The sequence below is a fragment of the Ornithorhynchus anatinus genome, chromosome 2, assembly GCF_004115215.2.
Source record: "Ornithorhynchus anatinus isolate Pmale09 chromosome 2, mOrnAna1.pri.v4, whole genome shotgun sequence".
Classification (NCBI taxonomy): domain Eukaryota; kingdom Metazoa; phylum Chordata; class Mammalia; order Monotremata; family Ornithorhynchidae; genus Ornithorhynchus; species Ornithorhynchus anatinus.
In genome coordinates this window covers 23,928,027-23,949,357 of record NC_041729.1, presented here as the reverse complement: position 1 = coordinate 23,949,357, position 21,331 = coordinate 23,928,027, and the positions used below count along the sequence as shown (strand labels likewise).

The 21,331-nt window shown below is 45.5% G+C and overlaps 1 protein-coding gene across 2 annotated transcripts in view; it reads left to right on the top strand.

Annotated features, from left to right (window-relative positions):
- The window catches only part of LIMK2 (LIM domain kinase 2), a 56,659-nt gene that overhangs the window by 5,785 nt on the left and 29,543 nt on the right, over nucleotides 1-21,331 (top strand). Inside the window, exon 2 of one of the 2 annotated variants that reach the window (XM_007672161.4) lies at nucleotides 3,395-3,494. In XM_007672161.4, coding sequence (XP_007670351.1) covers nucleotides 3,395-3,494 — 100 coding nt within the window. Of the gene's footprint in view, nucleotides 1-3,394; nucleotides 3,515-21,331 lie in introns of those variants that run through there. The other variant, XM_029049479.2, reaches the window with a different exon arrangement.

Sequence of the window (21,331 nt, the reverse complement as noted above, 5' to 3'; positions counted from 1 at the left end):
TCATTCATTCAGTAGTATTTATTGAGCACTTACTATGTGCAGAGCACTGTACTAAGCGCTTGGAATGTACAATTCTGCCACAGATAGAGACAATCCCTGCCCAATGACGGGCTCACGGTCTAATCGGGGGAGACAGACAGCAGAGCAAAACAAAAAACAAAAACAAGACAGTATTATCACGATAAATAGAATCAAGGGGATGTACACCTCATTAACAAAATAAATAGGGTAATAAATAATATACACGAATGAGCACAGTGCTGAGGGAAAGGGGGAGGGGGAGGAGCAGAGGATGGAGTGGGGAGGGGAGGGGGAACAGAGGGAAAGGGGGCTCAGCTGAGGGGAGGGGAAGGGGGAGGAGCAGAGAGAGGGTGGAGGGGGAGCAGAGCGAAAAGGGGGGAGCTCAGTCTGGGAAGGCTTCTTGGAGGAGGTGAGCTCTCAGTAGGGCTTTGAAGGGGGAAAAGAGTTAGTTTGGTGGACTTGAAGAGGCAGGGCATTCCAGGACAGCGGTAGGACATGGGCCAGGGGTCGATGGTGGGATAGCCGTGAACGGGGAACAGTGAGGAGGTAAGCGACAGAGGAGCGGAGTGTACAAGGTGGGCAGTAGAAAGAGAGAAGGGAGGTGATGTAGGAGGGGGCAAGGGGATGGAGAGCTTTGAAGCCAAGAGTGAGGAGTTTTTGTTTCGTGCGGAGGTTGATAGGCAACCACTGGAAGTTTGTAAGGAGGGGAGTGACATGTCCAGAGCATGATTTGGAGTTTTTATCTATGGGGGAGAACTGGTTGACTTAAATAATAATAATAATAATAATGTTGGTATTTGTTAAGCGCTTACTATGTGCTGAGCACTGTTCTAAGCACCGGGGTAGACACAGGGGAATCAGGTTGTCCCACTTAGGGCTCACAGTCTTAATCCCCATTTTACAGACGAGGGAACTGAGGCACAGAGAAGTTAAGTGACTTGCCCACAGTCACACAGCTGACAAGTGGCAGAGCTGGGATTCGAACTCATGAGCCCTGACTCCAAAGCCCGTGCTCTTTCCACTGAGCCACTCTGCTTCTCATGAAGTGGAGGAAGGTAAGAGTGGGTCAGTTCAGTCAATCAGTTTTATTTATTGATCATTTACTTTGTGCAGAGCATTGTACTAACCACTTGGGAGTTATAGTATAACCCAATTGGTAGACACATTCCTTGCCCACAGTGAGTTTGCAGTGTAGAGGGGATTTGGGGATTTTTAAGTCAATTGAAGCCATTTGGCCTAAAAATCTCTTCCCTTCCCCCTTTTTCTCCCTTCGTCTCTTCTGCTTTTCTTTTTCATTTACAACACTCTTGCCTTGTCCTCCTCCCACTCCTCCCAACCCACACCTCATCAAGAACACTCAAGCACACACAATCAGGAGAAGTAATGCTGGGGAAAGGAAGGAAAAAAGTTCCTATCCACAACATGACAAGATCAAAGGTCTCACATTCTCCCAGAATGCAGGGATCCCTTCTAGCACCATCCTCTTTCCCCTCCTCATTTCTCTCTGTCCCTACTTCTCTTTTAGACACTGTCAGGGTAGAGCTAATCTTTACCAGCCATCATTCTCCGCTCCAGGTGATCATGTTACTTGTAGGCTAAGGTCCTTATTGCTAATGTCCCGAGACTGGCATTTATGGATGGATGGTGCCCCAAGGCTTGAGATGAGAGATTGGAATAATAATTCTGGTTCTAGTTAAGTGCTTTCTATGTGCCAAGCAGTGTTCTAAGCACTGAGGTAGATCCAAGTTAATCAGGTTGGACACAGTCCCTGTTCCATATGGGGCTCACAGTCTCAATCCCCATTTTCCAGATGAGGTAACTGAGGCCCAGAGACTAATGATAATGATGATATTTGTTAAGCACTTACTATGTGCCAAGCACTGTTCTAAGCGCTGGTGTAGATACAGGTAATAAGGTTGTGCCACGTGGGGCTCATGATCCTTAGTTCCCATTTTCCAGATGAGAGAACTGAGGCCCAGAGAAGTGACTTGCCCACGGTCACACAGCACAAGTAGTGGAGCAGGGATTAGAGCCCATGACTTTCTGGCTTCCAGGCCCGGGCTTTTTCCATTTTGCTATGCTGCTTTGAGATAAGAAGCAGTGTGGCTCAGTGGAAAGAACCCGGGCTTGGGAGTCATAGGTCATGGGTTCGAATCCCGGCTCTGCCACTTGTCAGCTGTGTGACTGTGGGCAAGTCACTTCGCTTCTCTGTGCCTCAGTTCCCTCATCTGTAAAATGGGGATGAAGACTGTGAGCCTCACGTGGGACAGCCTCATTCCCCTGTACCTAACCCAGTGCTTAGAACAGTCCTCTGCACATAGTAAGCACTTAACCAATACCAACATTATTATTATTATTATAGGGGTTCAGTGGGGCAGGTTAAAACCTTGAATGGGCCCAATCCAACAAGTGGTCCTTAATGTTAATATTCCCACTCTGTTCATCTCCTTCTAGGTACAGAAATGCTGTTTCAGAAAGGTTTCTACAGTTGAGTCCACCTCTGTTCTATTTTTCAATAACCCAAGGAGGAAAATATTTAGGGAAGATGATTTTCTCTCTCATGCTTTCTCCTATACTCCAACTTATCTCCCCTTGCTGATTTACCACATATGCCATGATAACCTGACTATAGGGTATCTTCCATGAATCTTCTGTTGTACTGTACTCTCCCAAGCACTTCGTACAGTGCCCTGCGCATAGTAAGCACTCAATACCACCGATTGATCGATCTGCCACAGGAGGTGGGAAAGTTGGCTGGGATTTTAACAGCAGATCTTATTTGTCTCTGCAGTTAAGCTCTTCCTAAGAGTTTGGGCATTTTAGGCTCCGTGGGTGTGAGGGATGGGCATGTGAATTCCGTCACTGGGCAAGTGACAAGGGCCGAGGGAGCCAGTAAAGGGCAGCCTGCAGTTAGTGAGCCAAGGTTGGTAGCGTCCGAGGGGGGCCGCCAGTACAACTCCCTCAGCTTGTGCTGTATAGAATGCTCCTGAGCAATTATAGAATGTCCTAAGACTGTCCATTGTATCTCCTGCATAATAGCGATGAATGAACAATGCTGAGAAGCTGTCAGAGCTCTCGGCCCTGCTGCCAGTTTGGCGTTGCACAGAACTGGCCGCTGCCGAGAAGGGAGCAAAGGGCCTGAAACAAAGCTCGCACACAAGCACATTACAGGCAAGTCTTCTCGGAAACAGAGCCTACTTTCTGGGGCCGAGCCAAGTTGGACGAGCCTCATCTCGGCTAGCTTTTTCTTTAGGAATTGATATCTGTGTTGGACGGGGATTATCCTGTTCTGGCTTTAGCTTGGTATGTCCCTTGTTCCTCTCCCACCTCTACTCTCTGCTGGTTTCTCATTAATCCTCGGTTCTTTGTGCAGATGAAGAAGTTTGGAAGTGTCGGGGCTGCGGGGACAACGTTGCTCCTGGTCATCGACTGTACAGAACAGTGAACGAAGCATGGCACAGTTCCTGCTTCCGGTAGGTGAATCCGTATTCCGGTAGGTGAATCCCTACCCTCATTCACACTGACCACAGGGCATGGCCACTGGAGTCCATGCTGGGTTTGATGGCTGGCGGGAGGGCCGCATTTCCCCCACTCTCTAAAGCATAATCACAAAAATCAAACTCACCGGACAGTGAAACTTGAAATCTACTAATAAGAGAAGCACGGGCCTGGAAGCCAGGAGGACCTGGTTTCTAATCCTGGCTCCACCACTTTGCTGTGTGACCTTGGGCAAGTCACTTCACTCCCCTGTGCCTCAGTTCCATCATCTGTAAAATAGGGATTGACTGTGAGCCCCATGCATGGACTGTGTCCAACCTGATTACTTTGTGTCTACCCCAGCGCTTAGAACAGCGCCTGGCACATAGTAGGTGTTTAACAAATATCATAATTTAAAAAAAGAAAAGTTTTCAGCATTTCTGACCACCACGGTGGCATGAAATGCCATTACAAAGCATCAGCCCTGAGTGTGAGGTTGAAAATAAATCGATGTTCTTTGTGCCAAAGCTCCTGCCTCTGACTGGCAACCTCCATGTCTTCAACAACCACTCTCAAATATCTCTAGTTTGTGTGATTTGGTTTGCTTAAGGTACCTGCTTTCATCAGTAAACTCTTGGTGGGATGGAGAGGGAGGGAGGGGTTGGGCGAAAGCTGATTTTGCCTTGCTTCTTTCTGCTTCAAAAGCACTGTTTGAGTGGAAGCAGTTTCTTGCCAAGTTCAAATTGGAGTCTTACTTTGCTGATGACAGCAGTTGCAGTAGCTAAAAAGTATTTCAAACAACCCAAGAAAATGCCTTTTGCTTCCTGGGTAACTCTTAAGTACTGAAATTCAATCTCTCCAGGTTGACCTTCCAGTGAGGGATGGTGTGTGAAGAGAAGGAAATTGCAGTTAAACCGAAACTCTTCTCCCCTTCCTGCCTAGCTTCATATCCTCCAACCTTCTCAAACACCTTGTTTAGAAATAGAGGTGCTTCTATTGCCTCTTGGCAGGTTGATTCCATCTTTACAGTCCATTTTACTTGGGTGGAATTAGTTTTACTAGCTTCGTATCCTCCAACCTTCTCAAACACTTTGTTTTGAAATAGAGGTGCTTCTATTGCCTCTTGGCAGGTTGATTCCATCTTTACAGTCCATTTTACTTGGGTGGAATTAGTTTTACTTTCACTCTTTTTCCACTCTCCCACTTTTTCCTTTTGTTTAAGTGGAGGATCATGGGATGAGTGCCTGGGGCACCAGAAGGAACCTTTAGCTATTCAACAATCAGTTTTTCTGGGTACTGAAATTTGATTCCCTTCTCCATGGATTCTTGGGAATCTGTGATTTCCAGGGCCTTTGACCAGGCCATGGCAGCCTGGAAGAAGCTGCAAAATTAAAAAAAATATCAATAATAATAACAATTAAGGTATTTGTTAAGCACTTACAATGTGCCAGGCACTTTACTAAGCACTGGGGTGGACACAAGCAAATCGGGTTAGGCACAGTCCCTGTCCCACGTGGGGTTCACGGTCTCAATCCCCATTTTCCAGATGAGGTGACTGAAGCACAGAGAAGCGAAGTGACTTGTCCTAGGTCACTCAGCAGACAAGTGTCAGAGCAGGGTTAGAACCCATGGCCTTCTGACTCCTAGGCCCGTGCTCCCTGTAACCCTCCTTATCCTGTCAGTTGTATTTATTGAGCGCTTACTGTGTGCAGAGCACTGTGCTAAGCATTTGGGAGAGTACAATATAAGATACATTTCCTGCTCACTTCGAGCTTAGAGTCTAGGAAGGGGAGGCGGCGGGAGGAGATGTACTTCAGGGTACCCTTTGTAGGCTCTTACTCCCGTTGAGTTAGACATCGGGAGGTTTGGCTGAATCTTCCAACACCAACATTGCTTTTTCTCCAATCCTTGGGTGCCCAGATTGTACTGAGAGGGTGCCATCAGTGGCATTTATTTAGCACTTAATGTGTGCAGAGCACTGTACTAAGCACTTGAGAAGTCCAATAGAGTTGGTAGAAGCGATCTCTGCCCACAAGGAGCTTAGCGTTTATGGGAATGAAATGTAAAGGAAATTTAATGAAATGTTCTCTTCAGATAAAACATGTTATATTTGCAGAATGGCCTCTCCCTACAGTGACTCTGGAAACACAACAGTTAATCTGAGCCTGAATTGCCCCTGGGCCCGAGGCCTGCGGGGCGGCATTGGATTATTCTGATCCAAAGGCAGTGGGTAGTCCCAAGGCTATGTGGCTTGACAGCTCTCCTGTAGAAAATCTACCCAGCCAGACCTCCCAGAAGCAAAATTCTTTCTCTTCTGAAACTGGGAGAAAACCGACCAGTGTAGCTGCTATACCTCCTGCCCCCTGGAGTTACTGTTACCCAGATGGGTTGCAGTTACAATAAGGGAAATGGTGTGCTTTTTTCCCCTCTTTGTTTTCTGAGTTACTGGGTGGGGCTGAATATTGAAATGAGAAATTGTGGAGTTTTAAACAACAAAAATCCCTCCCCCGCCTCACCCCCACTGTCTGTAGCCGGGTACATCCGTAATCTTGCCTCTAATAGCCTCCTTCCAAATCTCAGAGGTTTTGACCAACAAAAAGCAGTTTGCAGCTGGTGGCTGTGAATTATGACACGGCTTTGGAGGTTTGTTTTCAGGCTTCCTGTAGATTAACCGACTTTTTGGCCTGGCTCATAATTATTCTCATGCAGTTGGGAACTTTTCCAGTCTTGTTAGCACTGTTGATCTGCCACTGTCCAGTGCTTAACCTCTTTCTCTCTCCATCCCGCACGAGTAGCTTGGTTGAACCTTCAGCCCTGTCAGCCTTCTCCTTTTTCAGGCACCTGCCCTTTTAATTTGGATGTGAATGTTTGCTCGTTGCCAATTTCTTTGTGTTTTCTGGAAAGGGGCTCACTCTAGGTAGGCGTGGCGGGAGAAGCATGAGACTTGCACCTGGGGTTTATAAATTTAGGTGGATGGTAGGAATGACCTTGCTGTCCAGGTCAGCAATGGAAGCCCTTGTCTTTAGCTTCTTGGCCCAGTCAGTGGGATCCGAAGTACCTTTACGAGGACTAGCCAGAGCTGAGCTTTTCCCTGAGCTCTTCTCCCTCAGCAGGGATGGTAGGGCAGGGTGTCAACGTTCTGTTTTGTCTCTCTGACCCCACATACCTCTGACTTGGTTACTAACAGGATTATCGGAAGGAAAAATCCACCACTCTTTTAAGTTCTTGGGAACTGTTCAAGGTCTTGTTTCCCAGGAGCTTGGGTACAAATTCTTTGCTCTTTGTCTTGTAAAAAAAAATATCTGCCACTACCCTGTGCTGGAGATGGTTCAGGGCAGATAGAAGAGGTTGTGGTCATTTTATCGGGCAACTAGAGTATTTCCTCTAATCATGCGATTCCGGGAAGAAGGGTGAAGAAATAGCAACTGTAACAACAACACATAGTGGTGTAATGGTTGACTGAGGCCTCTTCTTCTCTATCACGGGATGGGAATGCAACACCTGATTTTTCCACAGTTGGAAGTGGGGTGCTTGACTTTGTAGATCCAGGTCTGGGCTGCCTCTCTTGTGATTCAGCTTGCCCTTTCCTGAAAGAAGAGGTCATTTGTTCAGGTCCTGATCATGCATCCTCTCCAAGCGCACTGTATACGTAGGAAGTGCTCACCTTCTCACTTTACCTCGTTCTCGCCTATCTTGCCATCGACCTCTGGCCCATGTCCTGCCTCTGGTCTGAAACACCCTTCCTCTTCATATCAGATAGACAATTGCTCTCCCCACTTTCAAAGCCTTACTGAAGGCACATGTCCTCTAAGAGGCCGTCTCTGACTGAGGAACTCCCTCCTGCGTTGCCTTGACTTGCTTGCTTTATTCATCCCCCCATCCCAGGCCCACAGCACTTATGTACATATCTGTAATTTTATTTATATTAACATCTGTATCCCCCTCTAGACTGTAAGCTTATTGGGTGCATGGATTGTGTCTGTTATACTGTTACACTGTATTCTCCCATACTCAGTACAGTGCTCTGGACAGAGTAAGTGCTCATAAATATGATTGAATCAGAGGACCAGGGTTCTAGTCCTAGCTCTGCCACTTGCCTGCTGTGTGAACTTGGGTAAATCACTTAACTTCTCTGTGGTTCAGTTACCTCAACTGTAAAATGGGGATTCAGTGCCTGTTCTCCCTCCTACTTAGACTCTGAGCCCCATGGACTGTGTCCAACCTCATTATTTACTCCAGTGCTTAGAACAGTACTTGACATTTAAGTACCATTGTTATTATTATTTTCGAACTCCAGGCAGAAATCAGTATCAGTCACTTTCAATTAACAAAAATTCTGTTCTGCACTGGTCCTTCAACCAGAGTCATGCCGGGACATTTTTGAGCCTGTGGCATATCCTTCCTCTCATATCTGCCCATTTCCTGCTCCATTTCTATGCCTTCTTCATGACTGCTGCTGCCAGGAAGGGATGGTAGTGCTAACCCTGCCAGGGGCCTATCTTCGTACATCCATTCTCACCCTCATAGGCCTTCCTTTTAAAGTCCCACGGAGGGGGACTTGGGAAATTTTGTGAGATCCCTGTAAGCACACAGTAAGTGCTCAATAAATACGACTGAACAGTTGAATGAGTCAGAAGGACCTGGGTTCTAATTCTGGCTCCACCACATGTCTACTCTGTGACCCTGGGCAAGTCGCTACACTTTTCTGTGCCTCAGTTACGTCATCTGTAAAATGGGGATGAAGACTGGGAGATGAAGAGAGGGCCTGTGTCCGTCCTGATTAACCTGTATCTACCCCAGCTCTTAGAACAGTGCTTGGCACATAGTAAGCGCTTAACAAGTACTATTATTAACAAGTACTATTATTTTTATTAGTGTATTAGAAAAGGTGAGGGCCAGGCTCTCCATATCTGGTCTGTTGTATGTCATGGCAGGTTGACCGTCTGGGACAGAGCCGAGGATGCTCTATCTGGTCTGTTCCCCTTTGCTGATGAAATAAACTAGGGACACGTAATGGGTCTGGTCCTGGATTTTTTAGGTTATTTTTTAATGATATTAAGCACTTACAATGTGCCAGGCCCTGTAGAAAATGCTAGGGTAGCTACAAGCTACTGGTGTTGGACACAGTCCAAGTCCCATATGGGGCTCACGGTCTTAATCCCCATTTCACAGATGGGGTAACTGAGGCACAGAGAAGTTAAGTGACTCACCCCAGAACACACAGCACACAGGTGACGGAGCCAGGGTTAGAACCCAGGTCCTTCTGACGCCCAGGTTTGTACTCTCTGCTAGGCCATGCTGCTTCTCCTGTTCAGTTAATTTTGTGCCAACTGAAGGTCTACAGAGCTGCATTGTTGTCTAACCTTCTCTGCAGCTGTGAGACCTGAACCCCATCCCAGGATCCACACGTCCAGATCCTTGAGCAGTTCTATCAGTCCTTTCGGGGCTGTGACTCCTGGAACGTAAGTCAGTCTCCTAGCATCGAAACAGTGCTTCCGTGCTTCTCCCCCTCAGCTCCTTGTGGGCAGGGATTGTGTCTACCAACTGTAATATTGTACTCTCCTAAGCACTTAGGACAAAACTCTACATATAGTAAGTGCTTAATAAATGCTATTAATTGATTTGCTTATCTTAACCTAGCTATGCTGGGAGGGACACACGAGGAGATTGAGTGAGAACAGGGTACTCAACAGCTCTATGGGGAACTGAACCTGGGAACCCTGAAGCGAAGAGGGCAGAGGAAACGTTTTAAAGACTAGGTAAAACAAAGCCTCAGATAATGCTGCATCCCAGTTGACAACTGAGAATCAATTTCCAGGGGTAGCATACTGTTATCAAGAAAGGAGTGGCTCCTATTGAGCAAAAGCCTCATATGGAATGAAAAACTAGGAGAAAGAGAGAAAGCAGTATCAGGTGCTACAAACATTAAACCTCTGGCAACAAGGGGCAGCCTTTTTGCATGCCCAGGGTACCCAGGACCAGAAGTACCACAGTGATCTTTCAATCACCCACGCACTCATGGGGTAATTTCATCATCAATGATACCTTCTTTGATTCATTATACAGAAAGCAATCCTTGCCTTCAGTGAACTTACATTTTAAGGGAGATAAAACAAACTTTAGAAGCAGCATGACCTAAGGGATAGAGCACAGGCCTGGGAGTCAGAAGGACCTGGGTTGTAATCCTGGCTCCTGCATGTGTCTGCTCTGTGACCTTGGGTAAGTCACTTAACTTCTCAGTGCTTCAGTTACCTCATCTGTATAATGGGCATTAAAACTGAAGCCCCATGTAGGGCAAGGGCTCTGTCCAACCTGATTTGCTTGTATCCACCCCATTGCTTAGTACAGTACCGGGCACATAGTAAGCCCTTAAGAAATACACAATTATTATTATTATTGTTATTATTATTGGGATTTAGGGGTGGGCAGGAGAAGGGTCTTTTGTAAGGAGTGGTTTGTTGACTGTTAAGGAGGGTCTCACCTGGAGAGCTTCCAGTCAGTCCTCTACCAGTCTGGACTAGGGGAAGGAGAGCGAAGCAGAGGCCTACCCTTCCCATTCCTAGCTAGGGCAGTGGCTAGCGAGTGGAAGGCAATGTGCCACAATTCAAAACTCCCCTATGCTGGGCAGCAGCGGCACGGGAGGGAGTTGAGGGCGAAGACTCAGGTTTACTGTGCGGAAGAAGGGCAGTGGTAAACCACTTCTGTATTTTTACCAAGAAAACTCTATGGATCCACTACCATAATGATTGCAGATGGAGGTGGGGCGTTCAGGGAGAGATGTGTCCATGGTGTCGCTATGGAGGCGACTCGACGGCATAAGACGACAAGGAGAAAGTGGGTTTCTAAGCTGGGGAAGTTTTGTGAAGCAGGTTAAAATCTCAGGGGTAGGGGCAGGGGGTTGGGAATGGGAAAGGGTTAGACCCATGTGAACATATTTTTTAGGCGCTAGAGTCGGAACAAAGAAGAAATTTATACCCGACTTAACGTTTTGTGCTGAGAGCCCTCTGTTGGTAATGTCGGCTATGCAGCTAGAGTCCTTAAAAAAAAAAAGTCATGTCCCTTTTACAAGCTGGCCATGACAAAGACAAATGCCATCTCTCTAGGATGCTCTGTCCTTTCAGAATTGGTCCCCAAGGAGCACTCGGGGTGAAGGCCGAAGCTCACTGGCTACTATGTAGCATGATCAAGTGGGAAGAGCCTGGACCTGGGAGTCAGGGGATCTGGGTTCTCTGCCACTTGCCTGCTGTATGACCTTGGGCAAGTCATTCAGCTTTTCTGGGCCTCAGTTTCCTCATCAGTAAAATGGGGATTCAATACCTGTTCTCCCTCTACTTAGACCGTGAGCCCCACGTGGGACAGGGACTCTATCCAATCTGATTTAGTATCTACCCCAGCGTTGAGTACAGTGCCTGGTGCAGAGTATGTAACAAATGCCACTGTAATTAGGCAACAACCTAAAACGGGCTTCATAAAGCAGAAAGAAGTATTTTCGAAAAAGCATAGCTAATGGGGATAATGTTGTGCTTTTATAAATTGTGTTTTTCCTAACTTCTTGTTTCTACCCACTTTCTTCCCTTAGAAGCTAGCTATTATGGAAAATGGCATGCGGTGGGTGAGAGAAGCATTAAGCAATTATGGTAATAGCCCAGGGCCCAGAGGTGAGGGTTAAAACTTGGTTTTCTATATTCCTTTGGAATTGTGCTCTGTGGAGAGAGGAGTGCAGTGAGGCTGACCAGGGAAGATGAAATTCAAAGATCAAGTTCTGTCTGAGTCTCAGCTGAGCAATTTTCTGGATGAGTATCTGGCCCTCGGAGTGAGGTGGTCTTGGGAGAGCAGCGCTAGAGTTGACTCCAAGTTGGAACCTTCTTTTCTGAACATCTTACATGTCTTTGAAAGTTAAAATCCTTTTGTTTTAGATTCAAAGATTATTTTTGGAAAGCTTGAAGAAAATCCATTCAGGCACTGCTAGATAGAGTGGAAATTTAGATCTTTTTTTATGTGTAATTATTTGGTTTTGCTGAGGAAACAAGTTTTATTTCAGATTCTCTTGTCAGGGGTGTGCCTGGGAAAAATGTCAGGGAAAGCACAGAAGAAAATTGGTTCAAGTTAAAAGAGGGGTTAAGTTGTATGCCTTTTATTTCAGTCAACAAGTATTTCTTCACTCAGTGTGCACGTGATTGGGCAAATCTAATGTCAGACTGTAAAAAATTTTGCAGAATCCACATTTCTTACTGCTCTAATGGAGTCTGACTCATTAACTAACAATAGGGGTATTTGCTTCAGTTACTTTTTGTCGCAATTCAGGATGAAAGGACCAAAATATATCACATTGGCATCATGCATAGGCAGAGATTTTTTGTTCTTTTGTATTTTCTTTTTTCCCCCTGTAAGATTGCATCCTCCTGCTCTCCTTCTGATTGGTCCAGGAGGCTTCTCGATTGGTAGGTGTTCCTCTGTACTGTTCTCCTTGCCCTATTGCCAGCCTGGTCTCTGAGGGGCAGCAAAGTGAGGAGACAGTAAAAGACTGAAAGGCCGTCTCTCTCAAGGGGGTGAACTAGTTTCAGGGTTCCTCTGGTGGGCTCTGAAACAAGACTAGTGGTAAATGGCTCCCAAGCATCAGGCAACCATCAAAATTAAGGTGTGCTCTGTGTGAATTTAAACTTCCAAATTCATTTTCCACCAGAAAATTCCATCAGAAAACAGACCTGGGTTCCTGCCAAATAGTTGTGTCCAGTAATAATAATGATGATGGTACCTTGAATTTTAAAAATGCTTTTATTTTTCCAAAGCGCTTTCACATCAATTAATTTCGTCCCTGCATGCATTGCAGTTCCAGAAAGAATTTAGAAAGTATACTCCCTGGCCTCTAGAAGCTTACAATTTAGGGAATTTCAGGGCAGATATAAAGGCAACCATAGGCAGCCATCTGTGCAGGTTTATACAAGAGTTAACGAAAGAAGAGGACTTAGGCAGTGTGCAGGAGGATGGCGAGTGGAGGATAGAGACCACCTCCAACGAATTTCTCTCCTCCCCACCTTATGTTTTCCCCAACCGTTTTTACCTCAGGACTTCTGCACCCACAGTGCACATATGCACTCACAACTACCTGTGGTTCTATAGGAATTGATTTTTATACCTCATGAGAAGCAGCGTGGCCTATGAGAAGCAGTGTTGCCTAGTGGAAAGAGCATGGGCTGGGCAGTCAGAGGACCTGGGCTCAAATCCAGGTTTGGCCACATATCTGCTGCGTGACCTGGGGCAAGTCATTTAACTTGTCTATGCCTCAGTTCCCTCGGCTGCATAATGGGGATTCAATACCTGCTCCCTCCTACTCAGACTGTCAGCCCCATGTGGGACCTGATTATCTTATATCCACCCTAGTGCTCCACACATCTAAGCACTTAACATAGCCACCATTATTATTATATCTTATTACTTAAACAATCATTTACGTATGAATTTTTCTTTCTTATTCCTGTCTTTAAATTATTTTGGCATCTGTCTCCCTCTCAATAGACCGTAAATTCCTTGAGGGCAGGGATAGAATCTTCTAATTCTTTTGTGCCCTCCCAAGCACCTCCTATAACATTCTAGGCACTCAACAAATTCTATTGATCGATGAGGTGGAGGTGACAGGTAGGAAAGTTGTTGATATCAATCCAGAGAGGATCTGGCATGAATGGAGCTCCAAAGGCTGACAATGCTACAGGCTTGTCTACTGCAGCTAGAATAACAATAATAATAATAATTAAGCGCTTACCATGTGCCTAACACTGTACTAAGAATTGGGATAGGTATGAGGTAATCAGGTTCCTCATGGGGCTCACTAAGCAAGAGGGAGAACTAGTATTGAATCCCCATTTTGCAGATGAGGGAACTGAGTCACCGAGATGTTAAGCGCACAGCAGGTAAGTGGCTGAGCCAGGATTGGAACGCAGGCCCCTGCCTCCAAGGCCCATGATTTTTCCATGAGGCCACGTTGCAGGGTGAAGGAGCCACGATGCTCGTGTCAGTGGCCACAGCAGCAACAATTTCTAGAACCATTTGCCTCTTCTTGGATAATATTCCTCCTTTTGTTGATCTCTTGGTGTGGAGGAGAAGACGGAGGTGGAGACAGCAGTCATAGATGTTTTTCAACCTTCTCTTGCTGTTGCTGCTCCTCGATTTCTTATTGGACTTCCCAAGAGCTCTCACCCCTTCCAAGAGCTGAGCAAGAAGTGGAATAGCAGTGGCAAGAGCTGGTAGGAAAATAAATTGCTTCTTCCACTGCAGACACCATTGAGACTGCCATGACAAGGTAATATCCCTTTTTTAGGGCCTGGAAGGGAATACGCCCCACATACCGGGTGGTCCTGTTTCATATACATTTGCACCCAAAAGTAGGAAGCAGCCTGGCCTAGTGGATAGAGCACGGGCTTGAGTCAGAAGGTCATGGGTTATAATCCTGGATCTACCTCTTGTCTGCTGTGTGACCTTGGGTAAGTCACTTCACTTTTCTATGCCCGTTACCTCATCTGTAAAATGGGCATTAAGACTGTGAACCCCATGTCAGACATGGGCTGGGTCCAACCTGATTAACTTGTGTCTATCCCAGCGCCTTGTACAGTGGCTGGCACTTAGTAAGCACTTAACAAATTCCACAAAAATGGGAGCATGCGTGGATTTATTAAAAGAAGAATGGACCGGATAAATTGGATTTTAGATTATTTGGACTGACTTGGGTAGGTGAGACTAGTCTCAGAATACTTCATGAGAGAGATGAGTTTTATTAATGAAAGTGGTATTTGCTAAGTGCTTACTCTGTGTTAAGCACTGTTTTAAGCTCTGGGGTAGATAAAAACTAATCAAGTTGGACACAGTCCCTGTCCCTCATGGGGATCGCAGTCTTAGTCTCCGTTTTACAGATGAGGTAACTGAGGCGCAGAGAAGATGTGACTTGCCCAGGTCACATAGCAGCCAAGTGGCAGAGCTGGGACTAGAACCCAGGTCCTTCTAACTCCCAGGCCCATGCTCTGTCCACTAGTCCGCATTGCTTCCTCTGACTCCAAAGCCCGTGCTCTTTCCCCTGAGCCAAGCTGCTTCTCAATCATGTTGGACCCAATCCCTGTCCCACATAGGGCTCTCAGTCTCAAAGCCATTTTACAGATGAGGTAACTAAGGCACAGAGAAATAAGTGACTTGCCCAAGGTCACAGAGCAGACAAGTGGCAGAGCAGGGATTAGAACCCAGGTCCTTCTGATTCCCAGGCCCGTACTCTAACCACTAAACCACGCTGCTTCTCTCCATAAGTAAAGACTTGAGTAGAGTAGAGCCTGAAGGAGTGGAGAGTTATAATTTAGTGATGAGGACTAGAGAGGTGTACCAGAAGGTAGGTGCAAATGTGGGAAGTAGTATGGCTTAGTGGCAAGAGCACGGGCTTGGGAGTCAGAGGTCGTGGGTTCTAATCCCAGCTCTGTCACTTGACAGCTATGTGATTTTGGACAAGTCACTTAATTTCTCCGTGCCTCAGTTACCTCATCGATAAAATGGGAATTAAGACTGTGAGCCCCACATGGGACAACCTGATAACCTTGTATTTACCCCAGAACTTAGAATGTTTCTGGGCACATGGTAAGTGCTTAACAAATACCAGTTAGTATTATAACTGGTTATGAGGACCAGAAAATACTTTGCCCAAATGGAGTGGAGTTAACATTTGAGGGATGGAGGGCTAGCTTTTTGCACAAATGGTCTAATTTATAGCAAAACCCTCTGGCATCCCCACCAATGTGAGAATGTGACTTGAGAACCCCATTCTTCTCCAAGATTAGCTCCATGCTCAAAACTGACAGTGACGCTCCAGCAGTGAGTGGCCTGACAAGGTCAATGTAAGATCCACTGTCCCACCTATACCACGAGCCTACAACGACTGTTCCTGGTTGTGTCATTGTGTTGATGGTTTGCAACACTCAGCACTGTTTACGTTCATCTCATTCTTAATGATATTTCTGCTTGAAAAAAGCCACTCCTTTCTTAATTGCCGGATGCCATGCTGGTGGCACTGACTCCCAGATCTCAGATGGAATGCAATGTTGTCTGGGGCTCTGACTTTTTCCTGGAGAAGCAGCGTGGCTTAGTGGAAAGAATCCGGGCTTGGGAGTCAGAGGTGTTGTGAGTTCTAATCCCACTTCTGCCACTTGTCAGTTGGCTGACTTTGGGCAAGTCACTTAAGTTTTGTGGGCCTCAGTGCCCTCATCTGTAAAATGGAGATGAAGTCTGTGAGCCCTGCATGGGACACCCTGTTTACCTTCCATCTACCCCAGCGCTTCAAACAGTGTTTTGTACATAGTAAGCAAATGCCATCATCATTGTTATTATTGTTATTAGTATTAAAACATATCTACCAGCCTTGCTTTTAGTTTTCCAGTTTCATCTCACCGAATGGCAGCTGTCTGGGTATCTTACTGTTGGCTGTTATCCTCTGATGTTCCACCCAGCCCAGCTATTTGGAGGTGAACTTAAATCAATGTTAGGAGGCAGCCAAATTTTCCTACCTCTCAGGCCTAGGAGAAGATGTAAACTCGTGGGCAGAGAATGTGTCCATTACACTGTACTCTCCCAAGCACTTAATACAGGGCTCAGCGTACAGAAAGCACTCAATAAATACAATTGATTTATTGATGAATCGTACACGCTATCCCTTTATTCACAAAGTTGAGGACTACCAATCCCCTTGTCTGTGATTGGCTTTGATTACTTTACTCTGTCTTCTCTTTCAAGCTTTGACCCACTGCAAACACTTAAACAGCATATATACCCACTAGAGTGGAAGCTCTTTGAGAGTAGGGTTTGTATTTACCACGTTTTTGTAACAAATACCGTTATTTTTATTTTTGTACCCTCCTGAGTGCTTAGTACAGTGCTCCGTATTCAGTAAGCCCTCAAATATCATTGATAGACTGGAAACTTCTATTGATAGCAAGGTACCATATTTTCCCTCACAATGTCCTGTTTTCTGCCTTTATTAGCAAATAATAACGGTTCTGTTAAGCGCTTACTATGTGACAGGCACTGTTCTAAGCACTGAATGCAGCTATGCAGTTCTGCACCAAATCTGTGATGATGATGATGATGGTATTTGTTAAGCACTTACTATGTGCCACGCACTCTACTAAGTTGGATACAAGCAAACTGGGTTGGACATAGTCTCTGTCCCACTTAGGGCTCACAGTCTTAACCCCCATTTTACAGATGAGGTAACTGAGGCACAGAGAAGTGAAGTGACTTCCCCAAGGCCACACAGCAGACAAGTGGCAGAGCTGGGATTAGACCCCACAACCTTCTGACTCCCAGGCCCATGCTCTCTCTACTATGCTATGTGCTGTTTCACACCCCAACAATTGGTGATTGAGTGCCACACTCAGCATCTCTGTACTAATCAATCATTCACTGGTATTTATTGAACACTTACTGCGTACAGAGCAAATGCAGTCATAATAATATCTGGAGTTGGGGAAGTAGATATTCTTTACTACAGACATCTACCTGCTAGATGGTAAATTCTTGACAGAATCAGGTCCAATTACTCTATTGTAGTCGCCCAAGTACTTAGTATAGAGCTGTGCACAGAAGAAATGCTCATTAAATATCATTAATTATTATTATTATCATGGTATTTCTTAAGTGCTTACTATGTGCCAAGCACTGTGCTAGGCACTGGGGTAGATACAAGGTAATCAGCTTGTCCCACGTGGTGCTCAGAGTTTTAATCCCCATTTTACAGATGAGGCAGCCAAGACCCAGAGAAGTGAAGTGACTTACCCATGGTCACATAGCAGATAAATGGCGGAACCTGGATTCAAACCCAATATTTTCTACTCTATACTTCCTCCCATTTGAAATTTACTTTAGTGTCTATCTTCCCTACAACTACTGCTAATACTACTAATAATAATTGTGGTATATGTTAAGCGCTTGTATTTCAGGCACTCAGATAATCAGGTTGGACATCATCCCTGTCCTACGTAGGGCTCACAGTTTTCATCCCCATTTTACAGATGAGGTAACCAAGGCATGGAGAAGTTAAGTGACTTGCCCAAGGTCACCCAGCAGACGTGACGAAGGCAGGATTAGAACCTGGGTCCTCTGACTCCCAGGCCTGTGCCGTTGCCGTTAGGCCATGCCGCTTGGATGGGGATCATGCCTACTAATTCTATTGTACTCTCCTAAATGCCTAATACAATCCTCTGCAAATAGTAAGAATTTTAATGAGTACTACTGATTAGAATTTTATTTAGGAAAACACTATTTACTGAAAATGTGGAGGGGAGTAGGAAATGAATAGGAAAAGTGTTCTAATAATAATTATAATGTTGGTATTTAAGTGCTTACTATGTGCAGAACACTGTTCTAAGCTCTGGGGGAGATACAGGGTCATCAGGTTGTCCCACGTGAGGCTCACGGTCTTAATCCCCATTTTACAGATGAGGTAACTGAGGCACAGAGAAGTGACTTGCCTACAGTCACACAGCTGACAAGTGGCAGAGCCGGGATAGTTGTCTGTCATTTCAAAGTGGGTTAATAAGAGGATTAAGTGCTTAGTACAGTGTTGTTTACAGAGTAAGTGCTCAATCAATACCTTGAATTGATTGAATACAGCTAGTGGGCCTTAACAATTCAGTGCAAAAACCAGTAGTGGCCTCACAGTTTTTCCAGAAGCCTAAAGGTGGGAGGGACTGTTGGTCATGAATAAATCTCTTCAGTCCCTCTTTCAACTTGTTCAGAGTTGTCAACTTGGAATGGAAGCCAAAAGGTGATTGCTGTAGAAATTAACAATTAGAGGAAAGATGATTTATGCCCAGTGACAGTGGTTTCAATAGAAATGGGGAAAATCCTTTTCAGAGGAAGGAGTAGCTAGATTTAAAAAAAAAAATATGGTATTTGTTAAGTGTTTACTACATGCCAGGCACAATACTAAACTCTGGGGTAGATACAAGTTTGTCAAGTTGTACACAGTCCCTGTACCATGTTGGGCTCACAGTCTTAATTCCCATTTTACAGATGAGGGAACTGAGGTACCGAGGATTGAAATGACTTGCCCAGGTTCACACAGCAGATGACTAGATTCGATATTGGATTTGTTGTGAGTGACAATGGGAATTCAAAAGGACTGGCATTTAGGGGGATCCTGAAGCTGGGAAAGGAGGCAATAATGATCTGGGATATTTAGCCAAAGTCATACATTCAGCCTCTCTGACTGCCTCCTTACTAAAACGGTGAAAGGATAGCCATTTGTAGGGAGGAAACTATCCCACTGTTACTGAGATTTTTTTTTTTTGGTAAAATGAGAAAAATTTTCACCACTATAAATATATTGCTCCAAACTCTAAATATTCTCCTAGGTTTAGGAGAGAATTATTAATCTGTATGCTTCTACTCCAAGTGTTAAAACTCTCTGGGCAATCAATCAATCATATTTACTGAGGCTTACTCTATACGATAAATGTACAAGAGAAGCAGCATGGCGTAGTGGAAAGAGCCCAGGCCTGGGAGTCAGAAGGTCATGGGTTCTAACTCCGACTCCGCCACGTGTCTGCTATATTCATTCAATAGTATTTCAATAGTATTTATTGAGCGCTTACTATGTGCAGAGCACTGTACTAAGCGCTTGGGATGAACAAGTCGGCAACAGATAGAGACAGTCCCTGCCGTTTGACGGGCTTACAGTCTAATCGGGGGAGACGGACAGACAAGAACAATGGCTATATGATCTTGGGCAAGTCACTTCACTTCCCTGGGCCTCAGTTACAAGTCACTTCACTTCCCTGGGCCTCAGTTACTTCATCTGTAAAATGGGGATTGAGATTGTAAGCCCCATGTGGGACAGGGACTGTGTCCAACCTGATATGCTGCCTGGTACACAGTAAGAGCTTAGTAAATACCACAATTATTATTGTTATTATTACAGAGCATTGTACTAAGTGCTTGGGAGAGTACTATATAACAAATATACCTTACAGCCTAGAGGACTCAATAAATATTTGTTATCTTTTTATAACCTGAGGTTTCAGCCATTGCAGTTCCAAGTCATCTCTGCATCCTGGGGATCCACTAATGACTACAGGGATCTTAGATGTGGGATCCCAAAACACTGATTCTGAAGATTCCTGGCTCTTGTACCAGTTCCTGTAACTACAAACCACCATGGAGAAACCTAACCTCAGCTCCCACAGCCTTGGATTCCCCCAAAGAGCACTGATAGAAGAGGGACTTCCTTTTCCCTCCTTCTGACTTCTTTTTTTAAATTTGTAATGGATATTTGCTTTAATAATAATAATAGTATTTGTTAATAGTAAGCTCTGGGGTAGATCCAAGCTAATCAGGTTGGACACAGTCCCTGTCCAACATGGGTGCACAGTCTTAAATCCCCATTTTACAGATGAGATAATTGAGGCACAGAGAAGATAAGTGAGTTCCCTGGGGTCACACAGCAGACAAGTGCCTCAGTGGAAAGAGCCCGGGCTTGGGGGTCAGAGGTCATGGGTTCTAATCCCAGCTCTACCACTTGTCAGCTGTGTGACTTTGGGCAAGTCACTTAACTTCTCTGTGCCTCAGTTCCCTCATCTGTAAAATGGGGACGAAAACTGTGAGCCCCACGTGGGACAACCTGATCACCTTGTATCCCCCAGCACTTAGAACGGTGCTTTGCACATAGTAAGTGCTTAACAAATGCCATTATTATTATTACTATCATCATTATTACAAATGCGGAGCCGGGATCAGAAGACTCGGACTCCCAAGCCCGGTCTCTCTCCACGTGGCTCCGCTTAGTACAGTTCGCTTAGTGCTGTGCACACAGTGAGCGCTTAACAAATACGATAGAAAGAATGAATGGATGGATCAGAATCCACTCAACCTCCAAAGTCAAACGAGGGTTTGGGGATCTGCGGGCCACCAGGGGGCCTCATTAGAGCGTGTGGTTATTGTGTGATTTTATTAGTGAGCTCTTTCTAGCCTCTAATCCCAATCCTGTCCTGAGGTTATGTTGACTCAGCCACGCCATTCACAAATAAACTGTTAATGAGATAATGGCCAAAGCCAGACAGTTACCCTTGGGCCAAATGGGCCTCATCAATAATAATAATGATGGTGTTTGTTAAACCCTTACTATGTGCAGAGCACTGTTCCAAGCACTGGGGTAGATACAGGGCAATCAGGTTGTCCCACGTGAGGCTCACAGTCTTAATGCCCATTTTACAGATGAGGTAACAGGCACAGAGAAGTTAAGTGACTTGCCTACAGTCGCACAGCTGACAAGCAGCAGAGCTGGGATTAGAACCCGCGACCTCTGACTCCCAAGCCCGGGCTCTTTCCACTGAGCCACGCTGCTTAGGTCATCAGGTTGTCCCACTTGGGACTCGCAGTCTTAATCCCCATTTTCTAGGTGAGGTAAGTGAGGCACGGGGAAGATAAGCGATTTGCCCAAGGTCCCACTGCAGACAAGTGGCGGAGCTGGGATTGGAACCCACGTCCTCTGACTCCCAAGCCCGGGCTCTTACCACTAAGCCACGCTGCCTCTCTAGGTAATCAGGTTGTCATTCATTCATTCAGTCGTATTTATTGAGCGCTTACTATGTGCAGAGCACTGTACTAAACACTGGGAATGTATGGTTCGGCACCAGATAGAGACAATCCCTGCCCAACAGCGGGCTCAAAGTCTAAACGGGGGAGGCAGTCCCACGTGGGGCTCAGACTTTTCATCCCCATTGTACAGATGAGGTAACTGAGGCACAGAGATGGTAAGTGACGTCATTAAAGAAGCAGGCCCTGGCTGAGGGTGCCAAAGTTCCACTGG